The 15,953-nt window shown below is 37.6% G+C and overlaps 1 protein-coding gene across 44 annotated transcripts in view; it reads left to right on the top strand.

The window, feature by feature from the left end:
- STAU2 (staufen double-stranded RNA binding protein 2) overlaps positions 1-15,953 on the top strand; it is a 287,834-nt gene that overhangs the window by 158,957 nt on the left and 112,924 nt on the right. For 36 of the 44 annotated variants that reach the window (XR_010837442.1, XR_010837440.1, XR_010837444.1 and 33 more), the window contains one exon: positions 2,790-3,097. Coding sequence is in view for 39 of the 44 variants with exons in the window: in XM_067017251.1 (XP_066873352.1) it covers positions 2,790-3,097 (308 nt within the window). In the remaining 5 variants the exon portion in view is untranslated. Of the gene's footprint in view, positions 1-2,789; positions 5,506-15,953 lie in introns of those variants that run through there. The other 8 variants (XM_067017259.1, XM_067017252.1, XM_067017258.1 and 5 more) reach the window with 1 other exon arrangement.

Here is a 15,953-nt window from a genome sequence, read left to right as displayed (position 1 = left end):
ACTTGCATATGTTAGTATGGAAGCGTGAAATTGGCACAGCTGTTGGAGTTGTACCAACTTGGAGCAGTTTGTTCGTGTCAGAAAAACTAAAACGCGTATTCTTCCAACTAGCACTTCTGCTTCTAAGTGAAGGAAATCAATCTTCCTGTGAGTAAGGATGTAATTGCAAAAAATGTGTTTCACTATTTGTTTTAATTGCATGAAAAGGAGATAAATTAGATGTCCAACAATGCAGAATTGTCTAAGGAAACAATTCATATAATGAAAACTTAAGCCTTAAAATTATTAATGAAAGTATATTGTTTTGTAAACAACAAAAGGATCACGTGGTATTTTTATGTTGTAACTTATTTTTTTTCAAGTTAACAAAACGGTATATAGGAAATAAGACTAAAAGTGTATTTTTAAAGCCAAACGTAAAAGTAGTTTCCTCTGGCTAGTGAGGTTCATCTGTATTTTTTCCAATGCGTATGTTTTCTTTTTAAATTTTTTTGTTGAAATTTTTCCTGGATATAAAGCTAACAAACACAAAAGCATAAAGTAAATCCATAAAAGAGGATTGACAGGTTATTTTAAGCTATATAAATCACTTACTTTTTTGGCTGCACCGTGTGACATGCGGGATCTTAGTTCCCGGACCAGGGTTCGAACCCAAGCCCCTGCGGTGGAAGCGCCGAGCCCTAAGCACTGAACCGCCGGGGAAGTCCCATATATAAATCATTTTTAAAAGCAACTCCTTTATGTTTAATGCCGTCAGGATGAACTCTCCTGGAGCTCGGCCCCTTCCTGCCCCCTCCCTCCCCTCTCTCCCCCCCCCTCCCTCCCCCTCCCCTCTCCCTCCCCTGTTGCAGTTCGAACCTCCCCCTTCTTGCTTTCCTGGGCTTACTCTGCTAGTCCCTGCATTTGCTCATGCAGCCTCTGCCTTCAGTCCTTTTCCTCCTTGGCCCAGTTCTCCTCATCCATTGAGATGTGCTCAGTACCATCTCTAGGAAGCCTTTCCTGAGCTTCTAGCGCTTCTCCTTTCCCGCTGCTCCCTAACCCGTCTCCACAGAGGCACTTACCGCATTATGTTATTTATGCCTTTCATTTTCCTCTCCTGAGAGACTGAGGGTGACTCGAGGTCAGGACAGTATTGGTTAGCACAGTGCCTGGAACCTAGCAGTCGGAGCTTAACTGCTGTGTGTGTGTGTGTGTGTGTGTGTGTGTGTACAATAGAAATAAAGATATGATGGGATCAGACAGGCCAGAGTATTGGAAGAAGTGTGACTATATCTGCATGATGGGAGCATGGGTTCTGCATGAATATTTTAGTAGGATGGAGAGGTGAGGAGGGGCCAGGTCACTGAGGGCGTCATATGTCACCCTAAGAAGTTTAGATTTTATCGTGTAAGTGATGGGGAGCCAGTGAAGACTTTAAAGTAAGAGAGTGGCTGGTCTTAGCATTTCCCAGAGTGTTAGATATTGTTAATATTATGTGAAAAGCCTGGATATAAAATAAATTTGGGAAATCCTGGGTTAAACCAGGTTGAATAGATTTCTGTTCTTCTGGACTTCTCAGTCTTTACTGCGCTAATGTGAATTGTCAATCCTCCAAAAGAGATGTTTGTGTGTGATATAATTTTCATTATTTCCCCAACTTATTTATCGTGGAGCCCTTACATTGGGGGACTATGTTATAGAACACATTTTGGGGAATGGACACTGGGGAGAGTAGCGGCAGTGAAACTTTTAGTGACTGTTAAAGTCACCCTGGCCAGGAACACTGAGGGCTTGAATCAGGACGTTAGTGGTGGGAAAGGGAGAGGCAGGACCAAGGGAATTAAGTTGTGTCTGTCAGAGCACGTTCTCCAAAAGTGGTGATTTATCAGTAATTTTAAAAGATGATATCATGATTTGAGAGTCCTTAAAATCTGATCCGAAGATATTAGAACAGGCAGTGCGAAATGTGGTTTGAAACCTCTCTGAGACAAACGGTAGTCAAAGGAAAGGGCTGTTTTTATATGTTTACAACCCTGCCAACTGACGACACAGCCCCAGGCTCACCCCTCTTGACATTAGAACCTGTGTGTGGCCTGGCTTGAACTGATGCACTTGGTGATGATGGGGCAAATTCTAGACTGCACGCGGTAGTTACTTGTTTGTGGATGACTCAGAGATGGTTGCCAGGAGTCTACGTTGGGCAGCTGAGCAGGTGGATGGCGGTATCGTGATGAGATAAGCCAGATAGGAGACGGTTTGGGGGAGAAGATGCTCTGTCGCTTTTTGACATGTTCATGAGATAGAGTTGACGGTGGGACATAGGAGAACACACCAGTAGGCCGTCGGGTATATGAGTTTGTTCCTCAGATGGTTTGGACTGACGCAGCCTTCATTTCTACCCACCGTGTCTCAGTTGCTGCATATGTTAGGGGGTCTCTTTTATGAGATCATAAAATATTAAATTACAGGGTGAAGACCCTGCACATTCCTAATCTTCTCCCACGTGGCACGTCCACACGTCAGCTACCCGTGTTCCTCCACAGCTTCCCTACCTCGTACGCTTTCCCCTGAAGTCACTTTGGTGGCTTGTTTATACTAATGGTTTTAGGAATATTGAAACATACATTATTCACCTGCACACAGGAGACACTGCCGTTGCTTCTGCAAGCGCGGGGAAGGTGCCCGCTTAACAGCGTTTCTCACTGCTCAGTCACTGTGTCAAGTGAAATCCGTGAGTTAATAACGCTATAGCATGTTTCTGTTCCACTTATCTTACGTGTAATAACAATGTTCCTTTATTTTACTTGTAGCTCCAAAAGGAATTCTTCATTTGTCTCCTGATGTTTATCAAGAGATGGAAGCCAGCCGCCACAAAGTAATCTCTGGCACTACTCTAGGCTATTTGTCACCCAAAGATATGAACCAACCCTCGAGCTCTTTCTTCAGTATATCTCCCACATCGAGTAGTTCAGCTCCAATGGCCAGGGAACTCCTTATGAATGGAACATCTCCTGCAGCTGAAGCCATAGGTTTAAAAGGAAGTTCTCCTACTCCCCCTTGTTCTCCAGTACAACCTTCAAAACAGCTGGAATATTTAGCAAGGATTCAAGGCTTTCAGGTATGAATTAAAAGCAAAAACAAAAACAAGAAAACAAAACAGTTCATTAGCCCCCAGTCCTTCATCTCTGTCCATCAGAAAGCTCATCCTTGCCTGCTAGTGTGACTTCTGTGCCACTTACATTGTAAATTCTTAGGAACACAGAGGACAGAAAAACGAGTCCTGTGCACATGCCTCATTTTAAAGATTTTTCATTCTCTCCAGTAATTCTTTTGCTGCCTGGCTCTCCTCCATATTCCTTCTTCTGTTTTTTTAAACATTTTTCATTCTCTGTTCTGTGTTCTGCTTGGGTGCATCTATTCCCTCACTCTCTTCCCCAATCAGAGATTCTGCCTTCATACATTTGGTATTAGTATTTAGCACTAAGTCCTCCCTCATTTTACAGTAGGGTTTTTTCTAATGATGATTTTACTTTCATAGCAGTTTTGAATTTGGCATTCTATTGCTAGTAATGATTCAGGTATACTGCTAAGGTACAAGATCCTAGAAGTCTATTATCTTAGGAGTTAGTTAAACATGGTATTAGAACAGTAATGCTTTCTAGTTGTCTGAGGTATAAAAACATGTATCGTTTTACTAGATCGTGTTTTGAACCATCTAGGGTTAGTGCCTACCTTAGATGGTACCAACAAGTCTGTTTCACGGGGCAGTCTAAATCTAGCTTATAGTCTGCTTGCTGTGTATATGAATTTGGGGCTGGAAACCTTCCCCCCCACCCCGCCCGCCCCCGTTTAGTCAGTGTTCCCTTTTGAAAAAAAAAACCAACAATCCTTTATGAGTAGAACTTTTTAAAGAATTGTTAACCCTAGGAAGAGGAAATACCTGTGTTCTGACTTCTTAGTTGCCTTGAAAATCCTGTACTGAACTGTAATCGTTCACTCGACTGGATGAACAGCAGCGTGCTTGTGTGTAGAAAGAGCGGACTGCTCCCTCAGATTTCATTATTTTCGCCCCCCTTTCCATCTTAGTCTTACTCCTTAAGACCAAAAACTGTAATTTCCTTTAGAAATGTCCTAGAAGATCTGTATTGTATAGAATGATCATGTATTTATAAAAATTTTACAAATTTAGATATAAGAGAGAAGATCATGTGTTTTAGGGGGTGTTTTGCATGTTTTTTTGTTTCTCATCACAGAAACCTGATTCTTTCACATCTGTTGCCAGGTAGCCATGCGTGTTTTTACTTAGACTATTAATATGAAATCTAAAAAGCTGTTACCAGTTTTTGGCTCTGTCATCTGACATTTTAAACACTTAAAAATTTAAATTTAGAACTTGTTTTCGTTGTTTACCTTAAGAATAACAATAAATCACTGTTTAAAATAAAAGGACCTTGATTCACACAGTTAAAGTACTGGAAAAAAAAACGAAGCAATTTTTAGTTCTATCTATAATCTGCATAAGGTGAACTAGAAATAAACTGTGATGAAAAGGAATTCACTGTTTATTTACAAATCTAGTCATTTAGAAATGTCTGAAAGTAGCACTGCATTTGCATATTTATAGAAACAAAGCACAAATTGCATTCAAGCTCTGAATTGATTTTGGGGTTGGAGATGTTCCTCTGGTAGATATAATTTTGCTGCCAGAAGAACTACTTAAATTTTAAAATTTGTATTTATTTGTTAATTCTTAGCGATGACAACAGCGATAATTTTAAAATACCTTTACTTTAGTCACAATGTAGAATCTGTTTCTCCTATATTTGGTCTGACTACTCGACCTTTTTTTTTTTTTTTTTTTTTTAAAGCTTATGCTGAGATAATACACTCTTATTTATGGACACGTTAAACATTTCCAAATTTGTGTACGGTGCTTTTTACATACTAATGAAGATAAACAGATGGTTTTAAAACATTACTGTGCTGCTTCGGTCAAATGAGCTTGGTGTTGCTATGAAATATTGTTTTGCTGACGGGCTGCAGCCTGCAGTGTGTGGTGAACAGACCGTGGGAAATGGCTTCCCTCCCCGTCAGGTGCCCGGCACGTCCTCATAATGTCACAGTAGAAGAGTCTTTGTGGTTGAGAGTTTTAAAGCCTCTTTCTTTATAGGTAACTTTCTCAGGTATATTTACCTGGTAGAAAAACATGTAGATTGTTTCTATTTCTTAAATGTTTTAATGGGACTGTAGTTTAGAAATTATAGGGCCAGCTTGTTATGGATGACATGCTGTTACGTTATTTTCATTTCTGGAATTTAAAAACAATAAATTCTTTTTCTGTGTTTCTAGGTTAGTACTTTTAAAATTTTGTTACTGTACACTGAATAGATATTATTGCTTATTGAATATTGTATATAAACCCTTCTCTGGCCTTCCGTGCCCACTGACAGTTAAGCCTACCAGAGCCATTGTATGTGACAGCTATATTGTATTACAGAGTAAAAAAATATATTAGTGTACTGAAAACTACGTTGTTTTAACTTTTAAATTTTTTTCATTGATTGAAATTTATGAGTTACAAAAAGCTTATTTGCTCACCAGAATGTAGGTATTAAACTCACATCCTTTTGCTTAAATCTACAAAATAATTTATTATACAGTTAAAGTTATTATTAATAAAGCTGACTTCATAGGTCAGAATATGACTGAACACTTGCACATTCTCAGTAATTCTTTTATCCTTTCTTGGGCTCACCTAAAGGTTTTCATCACATTTTAGATGCAAGCCTTTGGATCTCTATCATAAGCGAATATTTATTTTTTGAATTTTTATTGAGTACATTTTTATTATCTTCTTTTAAAACCTAAACGTTCTTATTGATTTATTATTTTTTTAGAAGAAGAAAGTTTTATATCAGTAGTTCTGTGAACCTCAGACTTTGTCCAGCCCAGTTAGTATGCTTCTATGACTTCTATGCATTTCATAAAAATTCACTTGAAATGTAGTTATACCGTAGTGTTCAGGGTTCCTTGGTGTGTACCTTGATACCCTTTCATTACAATGCCAAAATATTTCAAAATCATTCAGCTTTTTAAAGAAAATCGTTATGGCGACATTTTTGAAATGCTCTGCTTTTGAGCTGAAGCAGAAGACTGTTTTGTTGTGTTATAATTTACATTATTCTGAGTTTTTCCATCTTTAATATGCTTTTCCATACAATTATATTAGAAATCTCTGTATAATTAACTATAAGCAGTTTCATTGTTTAAATAGTCATTAGAAAATGATTAGATTGGAAATTAAAATGAATTATTTTAGTAAATTATCCTTGACAGATGGATTTAATTTTAATCTTTTAGTCTGTACCCTTCCTTGTGATTATCATCCACTGAACAGTGTTGTTTTTAAAACCTTCAGAGTAAAATGTGATAAACTAGATTTGTTTTTCTCACATAAAGAATGTAAAGAAGTACTTAGTTGGTGTCTTAGTTAGACCGTAACTAGTTTATTTTATAAAAATCAAGGAGTGTTTTATAGGGGGGCTGTTCATTATTGTGAGTTTATGACGCTGGTGCCATTTTCAGCTAGACGAGAATGTCGGTAGAAGGCTTAGAAATATCTATTTAATTAAAAACTTCCTTTTCAAATACAATTCAAACATAAGACATTTCAACTATAATAATATATCTCCTTTTTTGAAGTTTAGTATGATTATAGCAGACTTCTTTTATGGTTATGAGCTTCTTTTAAATATTTATTTCTGACATGTATGACACATAGCATATTTTAACAATGCAACCTTAGTACAGATTACACTGAGCTGGGACATGGGAGTGGGGCTTGGCCAATTCGAGAATCAACCTTTTTCCTTTCTCTTTTTTCTTATTTTCCCTATACCTCACTTTTTGTAATCCATATATTTATAATCAAAGTGGCTATTTGCAGCTTGTTTTTTTGAAGAGTAAGGGATCCATTTTTTTTAAAGACCAGTTTAAGTAAACTTTTGTAGATTTCTAATAGGAAAATATGGAGAAAGAAATCATGCATATACATATACTCTTCCACTTAGAAATATGTTTTTCCCCCTTTTCTAATTTGTCCTTGAAACATAACTCACCGTGTCACTTCTGAGCCCAAATTTTCGTCTACGCTGTTACACGATGTATAAAGTGATGAGAAATTACTCAGAGTACAAGGAGCGAAACATATATGGGTTTAGCACGGGATCAAGAGATTCTGCTCTGATTCATAGTCACTTCTTAAAAAGCCCTTTTGGATTTAACCTCTGCTGCTTCTCAAAGACCTTGGAGAAATTGGAAGAAATCTCCTGAAGGCTTGGTTTTCCTGTAGGGACCCTAAAACTCAGGTCTGTTCTTCAAATGGGCAGCCTGCGTTCATGCAAACTGACTTATTGTCTGGTTTCATTAGGCCTTGATATACTTGGCCAAACCCTTAAGGGTACGCAGAGTACATATTACATAACCATACTTCATAAAAACCAGTAGAATTATAGGTCACCTTACTTTGCTGAAATTTCCAACTCTTTAGAGAAAAATATTACATTTGAAGAAAGAAATCCTGATCCGTATAAAAACATACTGTGATGAGTAACAGTAACACAAATAAGAATCAATCCGGCTTCAAGGAAACAGTCCATTATTACTGCATAAACCATTCAGGACTAACTAACTCCACCCTAAATCACTGCAGAATGTAATCAGAGAGACAAAGGTACTCGTTTTGAGCCTTGATATGCCAGCACATACATAGTAAGACACATATTTCAAAGAAAGAGTAATATACAAACACAAATGAGCTGTCCTGGCACAGTGGCTTTGATGTGGATCTGAAATGAGCCACTGAGGTGCAGAAAAAAATACTTGCCATTATGTGTCATCCCCAAGTAGAAATATCTGTAGCCTTTTCTGTTCGTATTGGAAGAGATTTCAAGTCAGCATGAGAATTCTATTTGGAATTATTTGAAAACCAATAATCAATTATTTCTTCAATCAATTTGAAGAAGAGGAAATTATTTTTCATCTAAAGGTGACTTTCATTTCCTTTTGCTAGGAAAGGTTGGCAACGATGTGATTTTTTACTTAGTAACCTAAGATTAATTGTAGTACCCATCAGGTACATGTCAGCACATGTCAGGCTGGTATCTATATACCTATGTTCATTCTGAGTCATGTTGAAATTATCTATTTCCCTCTCTCCAGCATTCAGCTATGGCTGAGATTTTTTTTTTCCATGAATGACAGCATCTAAAATTTCAGATATATTGTTCTCTTCTTACCCAGGACAACTCTTGAGAAAGAGAACAGTGTGTGGAATGCTGCGTGTCAGATATTCCTGCACATGGAAAAAAGCTACTCTGACATACCGGGGGCATTAGGAGACGTAAGAGTAAACAGGGAAATGAAACTAACATTTACTGACTGCCTCGTTATGTATCAGAGAGTGAAGGAGGCATTACCTACGTTATTTTATGATGCAGCAGAAGTGCCTGGTACGTTTCTGCTTCTTGCTTACAAATCTTTATTTAATTTTAAATCCAGCTATTGTATAGTGAAGCCTGATCCCTGAAGGTAGGACTAGTGTTCGTGGTAGTCCATGGTCTTCTGGGTATTGTTTTGCTTTAGTCATAGATTTCATTAATACATTTATTTCTGCCCTCCACTAGATGTACAACTGAGTCTGAGTCATTTAAGAATTCTCTTTTGAGCTGGAAGGAACTTTAGTTTTTATTCAAAGATATAACTTTATGATGTAAATACACATTTGAGGGACCACAGAAGTAAAACATCCTGTTAGTAATGCAGTTTACTCATTTCACATAGAGAATTATTAGTTCATTTTAATCCCTTATAGGTTTGAGGTTCAGGAAAGTTCTGGCGTCTTGACATGGTCACAGCAAAAAGCAGATAGAACTGTGAGAGATAAGAGATATTTGAAAAACTTTTTAAATGTTTTTTATCTGTAGTCTGTAGTATTGTCATTTTTTTAAGTATAAGAAAAGTTCAGAATCAAGTCCTGTAGTGGAACATTTGAGAAAGCAAGGAGTACAGTTGGAAAAGGATACACAGTTCACAGCTTCAAAGACTCTTATTAAGAGAAAAATAGTGCATTAAGAATAGTTTTCAGTCATTTCAGTATGTATGTGAAGAATTGGATGGATATGAAGTTAATCTGGCTACACAGTATCTTCTCATTGAATACTGGAATTGATTTAGCTGAACAACAGGAACTGGAATGTTTGTTTATTCACTCCGGGCAGGTACTTAATACATACCTACATGTGCCAGGTAGCATACCAGACAGTGGGTACAGGAAGAGTTATGGTCAAGTTGGAGACAGACAGACAGGAAAATAAAACCAATATACAGAAGAGTGGCCATTGTTACAATCGAGTCTGGTCTCCAGGGCTCAGTGTTTGAACGTTACACAAAAATTTAATTTTAAAACAATCAAATATCTGTAGCATGCTGCAGGAAATCACGTAGGTAATGCCTGCCCCACATAGTAAGTGTCAGTGTCATCACTTGAGGTATGATTAGCCGTGCCAAGAATCATGGATGGGAATGAAGAGCTCTGACTGAAGGAACTAAGAAGAATTCATAGCAGAGGGACATTTGAGTAAGCTTTAAGAAGTACATAGCCTTTTAAGGTGAATAAGAAGAAAAGAAATTGCAGGCAGAGACAGCTGGCTACTAAAGACAAAAGGGCATGATGTTTTAGAAAACGCTCTAAGAGTTCATAGTGGAAGTGGTTGGCAAGTCGGCTGAAAAGCCGTGTGTCGCTGAGAATTTGGATTTAGCTGTTAGTCAGAGACCACCAACTTCTTTTTTAAAGGGTAGTGACATCGGTTTTGTATTTTAGAAAGATAATTCTGTAAGCATGTGGAGGAGGAACTAGACGAAAAAGAGATTGGTAGCAGAAAGACCAATCAGAGTGACTTTGCATGAATCCAGTAGAGAAATAGCAAAGATTGAATTAAGCAAAGCTAATGGTCGTAGAGGAGTGGGGCTGAGGTGCAGGCGTCCACGGTACAGTTGAGAGAATGAAATGATCTCGGCTGCTAACTTCTGTGAGGATGCTTTCACTGTCCTGGGCAGGATGGAAGCTACATTTAAATGGCATTGAGGAGTAATTAGAGACCCTTTGAGGATGAATTGACCATTCGTTTCAAGAATTTTGAGAATGAAGTAAAGTAGGAAGGTAATACGAATGTTTTAGGAAAGGTTTTTATTTTTCGTATGAATGTGATGAATAAACTTAGAGGAGGTTAATGAGTTCCATTTTAAACATGGCGAATTTGCGTTTCCTGTGGGACTTTCAAAGGCAGTTGTCCAGTAGGCATTCATCAGTGGGTCTGGTGATCAGCAAGAGAGCATAGGACACAGAGACTGGGGAATCATCTATGTACAGATGCACCTGAAGCCATCAAAGTAGTAAAGATTGACCAGGGAAAGTGGGTAAAGGCCTAGGAAGAGATTCCCGATGAAATACCAACAATGTGAAGGATTCACTCATTCATCACGTCAGCCAAAGTGTATCGAGCACCTGCCATGGGCCAGGCGCACTTTTTGCACCGAGGATACAGCCTAAATGACAGTCAAGGGTTCTGCCCTCACGCAGCTGACATTAGGATGGGATTGTCGGGCGTGGGATGTGGAGTGTGGCCAGGGGGAAGGGGGAGGTGGAAGGACAGACAGTCACATCTGAACACCTGTGATAAATGCAAACGGTTAGTCTCCTAAGGTAACAATTACTTGGAAGTTAATTGGGAGATTAATTATGATTATTTATGAGAAGTATGAGCAATGACTCAGTATCTCCAAGTGTTGTATCAGATAACTATGCCTTTGAAATGTTTTGATCCACCTTGTTGAGGTATAATTTACATACAGTAAAGCACACCCATTTTAGTTATACAGTTTGATGAGATTGGAAAAATGTATACCACCATGTAACCACAACCACAGTCAAGATGGGACTATTTCTATTACTGTAAAATATTCCTCGGTGCCTCTTCATAGCCTGTTTTCCTCACCTCTCTGTGGCTCTGGGCAACCAGGATATCTTTTTCTGTCACAAAGATTAGTTGTGCCTACAATGTCATAAAAATGGAGTCATCCAGCATGAACAGTTTTGTTTCTGGCTTCTTTCACTGGCTGTAATGTTTTTGAGATTGTCCATGCTGTGTATATCAGTAGTTTGTTCCTTTGCATTGCTAAGTACTAGTCCATTGTATGATGTACACCACAAATTACACCTCAGTTTATCTGTTGCTGGACGTTTGAGTTGTTTCCAGTTTGGGGCTCTTATGAATACAGCTGTTTGTGAACATTCATGTACAAGATTTTGTGCAGACATGTTTCCAGTTCTCCTGGAAAAATACCTCAGAGTGAAATTCCTGGGTCACATGGTAAGTATACTTACAAGCTTACAAGAAACTATCAGATTCTTTTTCAGTCTGTTGTATCATATTACATTCCTACCAGTATGAGGGTTCCGTACATTGATATGATCAGTCTTGTTCTGTGAAGGGTACTGTGGAATCTCACTGGTATTTTAATTTGTTTTTCCCTGACGACCAATAATATGCACTTCTTTTCTTGTGCTTCTTGGCCAATTATATATCTGTGAAATTTCCACATCTTTTTCCCAGTTTCTGGTTGCGTTTTTTTTAAATTATTGGGTCATCAGAGTTCTTTATACATTCTGGATACAAGCCCTTTCTGTTGCAGATATTACCTCCCTGCCTGTGACTTGTCTTTTCATGATCTTAATGGCATCTTTTGAAAAGTGGAAAAGAAGTTTTCAGCTTTGATGAAGTTCAAGTTTACATTTTTTTCCCATGAACTGTGTGTGCCTTTTTGGTCCTATCTAAGGAATTTTTGACTACCCCAAGGTTGCAAAGATTTTCTCTGTTTTTTTTCTAGACATTTTGTAGTTTGTGCGTTTGTGTTTAATGCTGATACCTATTTAATTTGGGGGTATGGTATGGGTGAGACTTGAAGATTATTTTTCCCATAGGATAACCAGTTGTTTCTGCACCATATATGTAATGTGTTGTTTCACTCTAGCTGCTATTCAGATATTCTGTTCATCTTTGGTTTCACCAGTTTGGCTGTGCTATGTCTAGGATTGTTTTTAATCCTGCTTGGGATTCATTTAGCTTCTTAGATTAAGATAATGTTTCTCACTAGTTTTTTCAAAAGATTTTTTTGCCCTTTTCTCTTTCCTCTACTTTTGGGACTCCAATTACATATATGTTGGGCCTCTTAATGTTGTCCTTCAGGTCTTTGAGACTCTGTTTATTTTTCTCCATCTTTGGATTGTGTAACTTCCGTTGATCTATTTTCAGATTTACTGACTGCTTTCTCTGTCCTCTCCCATTTGCTGTTGAGCCCGTGTAATACATTTTTCACTTCAGTTATTGTGTTTTTTTAATCTAATGTTTCTATCTGGTTCTAACTGGCACCCAGTTCAGGATAAATAAGACAAAAAAAAAAAAAAAAAAACAGGAATTCACCACTGTGTTGTTCCTTGGGTCGTGAAATCCCTACCTGGTCTTCCTCTTTCTCTGTACCTTTCTGAGTCCTCTTATGCTTGTTTTATGTATATATCAAGGGATTTTACTTATGCTTAGCAGAAAGAATAGGGAAAAGTAAATCTATTCTATCTTGTTTGGAAGCAGAAGTCATAAATGGTCTTTTCATCATGAATTTCATTATATTTTAAATGCAAATATAGTATGTATCTAAAATCTATAATTCCTGAGTAGGAAGAAAATATTCCAATATTTTTGTAAAAAAAAATTAAATGCCATTATGAATTAAACCAGTATGTAATGAAAAGATTTGTACGGTCTTTGATACCCACTTTTTGAAGTGATAGTAAATACAGCAGAACTTTAATACATAAAAGTAGTAGAATTGTTTGGCCCTCTTGGGAAAAGATTTTTCATTCATGTTTGACTTAGGTGGTATACTGAGTGCCTGTATAACTGTACTTTTCCTTTGACCTTGGAAAAAGTTTTCCTTGTTAAAAAGTTATTTCTCTTAAAAGCTTTTGCACAGCAAAGGAAAATATAAACAAGACGAAAAGGCACCCCTCAGAATGGGAGAAAATATTTGCAAATGAAGCAACTGCAAAGGATTAATCTCCAAAATTTACAAGCAGCTCAATATGAAAAAAACAAACAACCCAATCCAAAAATGGGCAGAAGACCTAAATAGACATTTCTCCAAAGAAGGTATACAGATTGCCCACAAACACATGAAAAAATGCTTAACATCACTAATCATTAAAGAAATGCAAATCAGAACTACAATGAGGTATCACCTCACACCAGTCAGAATGGCCATCATCAAAAAATCTACAAACAATAAGTGCTGGAGAGGGTGTGGAGAAAAGGGAACCCTCCTGCAGTATTGGTGGGAATGTAAATTGATACAGCCACTATGGAGAACAGTAAGGAGGTTCCTTAAAAAACTAAAAATTGGGCTTCCCTGGTGGCGCAGTGGTTGAGAATCCGCCTGCCGATGCAGGAGACACGGGTTCATGCCCTGGTCCGGGAAGATCCCACATGCCGCGGAGCAACTAAGCCCGTGAGCCATGGCCGCTAGGCCTGCGCGTCCGGAGCCTGTGCTCTGCAACGGGAGAGGCCACAACAGTGAGAGGCCCGCATACTGAAAAAAAAAAAAAAAAAAAAAAAAAAAAAAAAAAAAAAAAAAAAAAAAAACTAAAAATAGAACTACCATACAACCCAGCAATCCCACTACTGGACCTATACCCTGAGAAAACCATAATTCAAAAAGAGTCATATACCACAATGTTTACTGCAGCTCTATTTACAATAGCCAGGACGTGGAAGCAACCGAAGTGTCCATCAACAGATGAATAGATAGAGAAGATATGGTACATATATACAATGGAATATTACTCAGCCATAAAAAGAAACGAAATTGAGTTACTTGTAGCAAGGTGGATGGACCTAAAGACTGTCATACAGAGTGAAGTAAGAAGGAGAAAAACAAATGCCGTGTGCTAACACATATGTATACGGAATCTAAAAAAAAAAAGAATCAGTTCTGAAAAACCTAGGGGCAGGACAGGAATAAAGATGCAGACCTACTAGAGAATGGACTTGAGGACACGGGGTGGGGGAAGGGTAAGCTGGGATGAAGTGAGAGAGTGGCATGGACATATATACACTACCAAATATAAAATAGGTAGCTAGTGGGAAGCAGCTGCATAGCACAGGGAGATCGGCTCGGTGCTTTTTGACCACCTAGAGGGGTGGGATATGGAAGATGGGAGGGAGACACAGGGAGGAGGAGATATAGGGATATATGTATATGTATAACTGATTCACTTTGTTATAAAGCAGAAACTAACACACCATTATAAAGCAATTATACTCCAATAAGGATGTTTTTTTAAAAAAAAGACACATTCCAACAGGAAAAAAAAGTTATTTATTTGCAAAGCCTGTAGATTTTAATGATTTTTTAAAAAATTTATTTACTTATTTATTTATTTTAGTTTTGGGTGTGTCGGGTCTTAGTTGTGGCACATGGGATCTGCAGTGCGGCATGAGGGATCTTTCGTTGCAGTACACGGACTTCTCTCTAGTTGTGGCGTGCCGGTTCCAGGGCGCGTGGACTCTGTAGTTGTGACTCGCTTGTGCGCTCAGTAGTTGCAGGGCGTGGCTTAGTTGCCCCGTGGCATGTAGGATCTTAGTTCCCCAATCAGGGATCGAACCCATGTCCCCTGCATTAGAAGGCGGATTCTTAACCACTGGACCACCAAGGAAGTTCCAAGCCTGTAGATTTTAATGCAGCTTGTAAATGGATGTGTGTGAGTATATCAGAGCATGAGTACATACTATATAAAAGAGGGAGGCTCTTTTTCTGGTAGATGTGTAATCGACTTAAAAAATCACCTAGTGTTTTCTTTTGATGGCAGTGTAAAACTAAGATAACTATATTTGTGTGTGTGTGTATAATTTACATCTTAATTAGCTGTCTCCTTAGACCTTCACTGGCATAGTCAATGGAAACAGAAAAGCAGTGAACAAAAATTTAGGGTCTGTGTCATGTACAAACTCATCACTTAAAGTAAATGCAGTTTTCTTCCTTAACAATCCTGACAGCACATCTGTTGTTGCATTTGTTAGACAGCTTTTATCTGTGACTTATACTAGAAATAAATCAGTACATTATTGGTAGATTTTGTACACCAAATATAGGCATGTAATTTTCAAAGCTTTTCCTGAGCATAGAATTTCCAAAAGAGAGAAAAGATAATTACAAGTTGAGTCTCAGTCTGTATAATGTGATTTCATTCATTCACTTGTCCCTTTAGAGGCATTAATGTGACAAGCATATTGCATGCAGAGTAAAACAGATTACTCATACAGTTAAAACACTCAGTACATGACTGAGCATGTTAAATATATGTTTACATTTTAGTTACAAAGGACTTGCCTTTAGTTATGAAAAGGATTGGGGAAAGAAGCTTTAGGGAAAGTCAGTGACAGACATTATCCTAATGTAATATTATTCTTCATAATTATACATCATGTCATATCTTTTATTGTATTATTATGGGATGTGTTATTCTAATAATAAGACTAATATTTATTTTAATGCTAACCATAAGCCAGGCATTGTTCTAAGCACTTTTCATGGAGAAACTCCTTTTATTTTTTATTTATTTATTTTTATTGATTACTTAAAAACAAATTCGATAATTATAAATAGATAATAACATAGATTTGTACTGTTGCCCGTAGTTAACCCAAATAAGTAAGATGGTTTACATGTTCTCAAGTCATCTAAAAAAGTAGTTAAGAAATGTTTAATACCAGTCTACCCTACTTACTACTGTAATATTTGTCAAGCAGTGTTGTTTTGTGCTTTGCCAAGAATATGCTGATTTTCATGTTAATAAAGATTTAGGT

The sequence above is a fragment of the Kogia breviceps genome, chromosome 17 (genome assembly GCF_026419965.1).
Source record: "Kogia breviceps isolate mKogBre1 chromosome 17, mKogBre1 haplotype 1, whole genome shotgun sequence".
Taxonomy (NCBI): domain Eukaryota; kingdom Metazoa; phylum Chordata; class Mammalia; order Artiodactyla; family Physeteridae; genus Kogia; species Kogia breviceps.
Note: the sequence above shows the minus strand (reverse complement) of the source record. Positions and strands in the feature narration are given on the sequence as shown.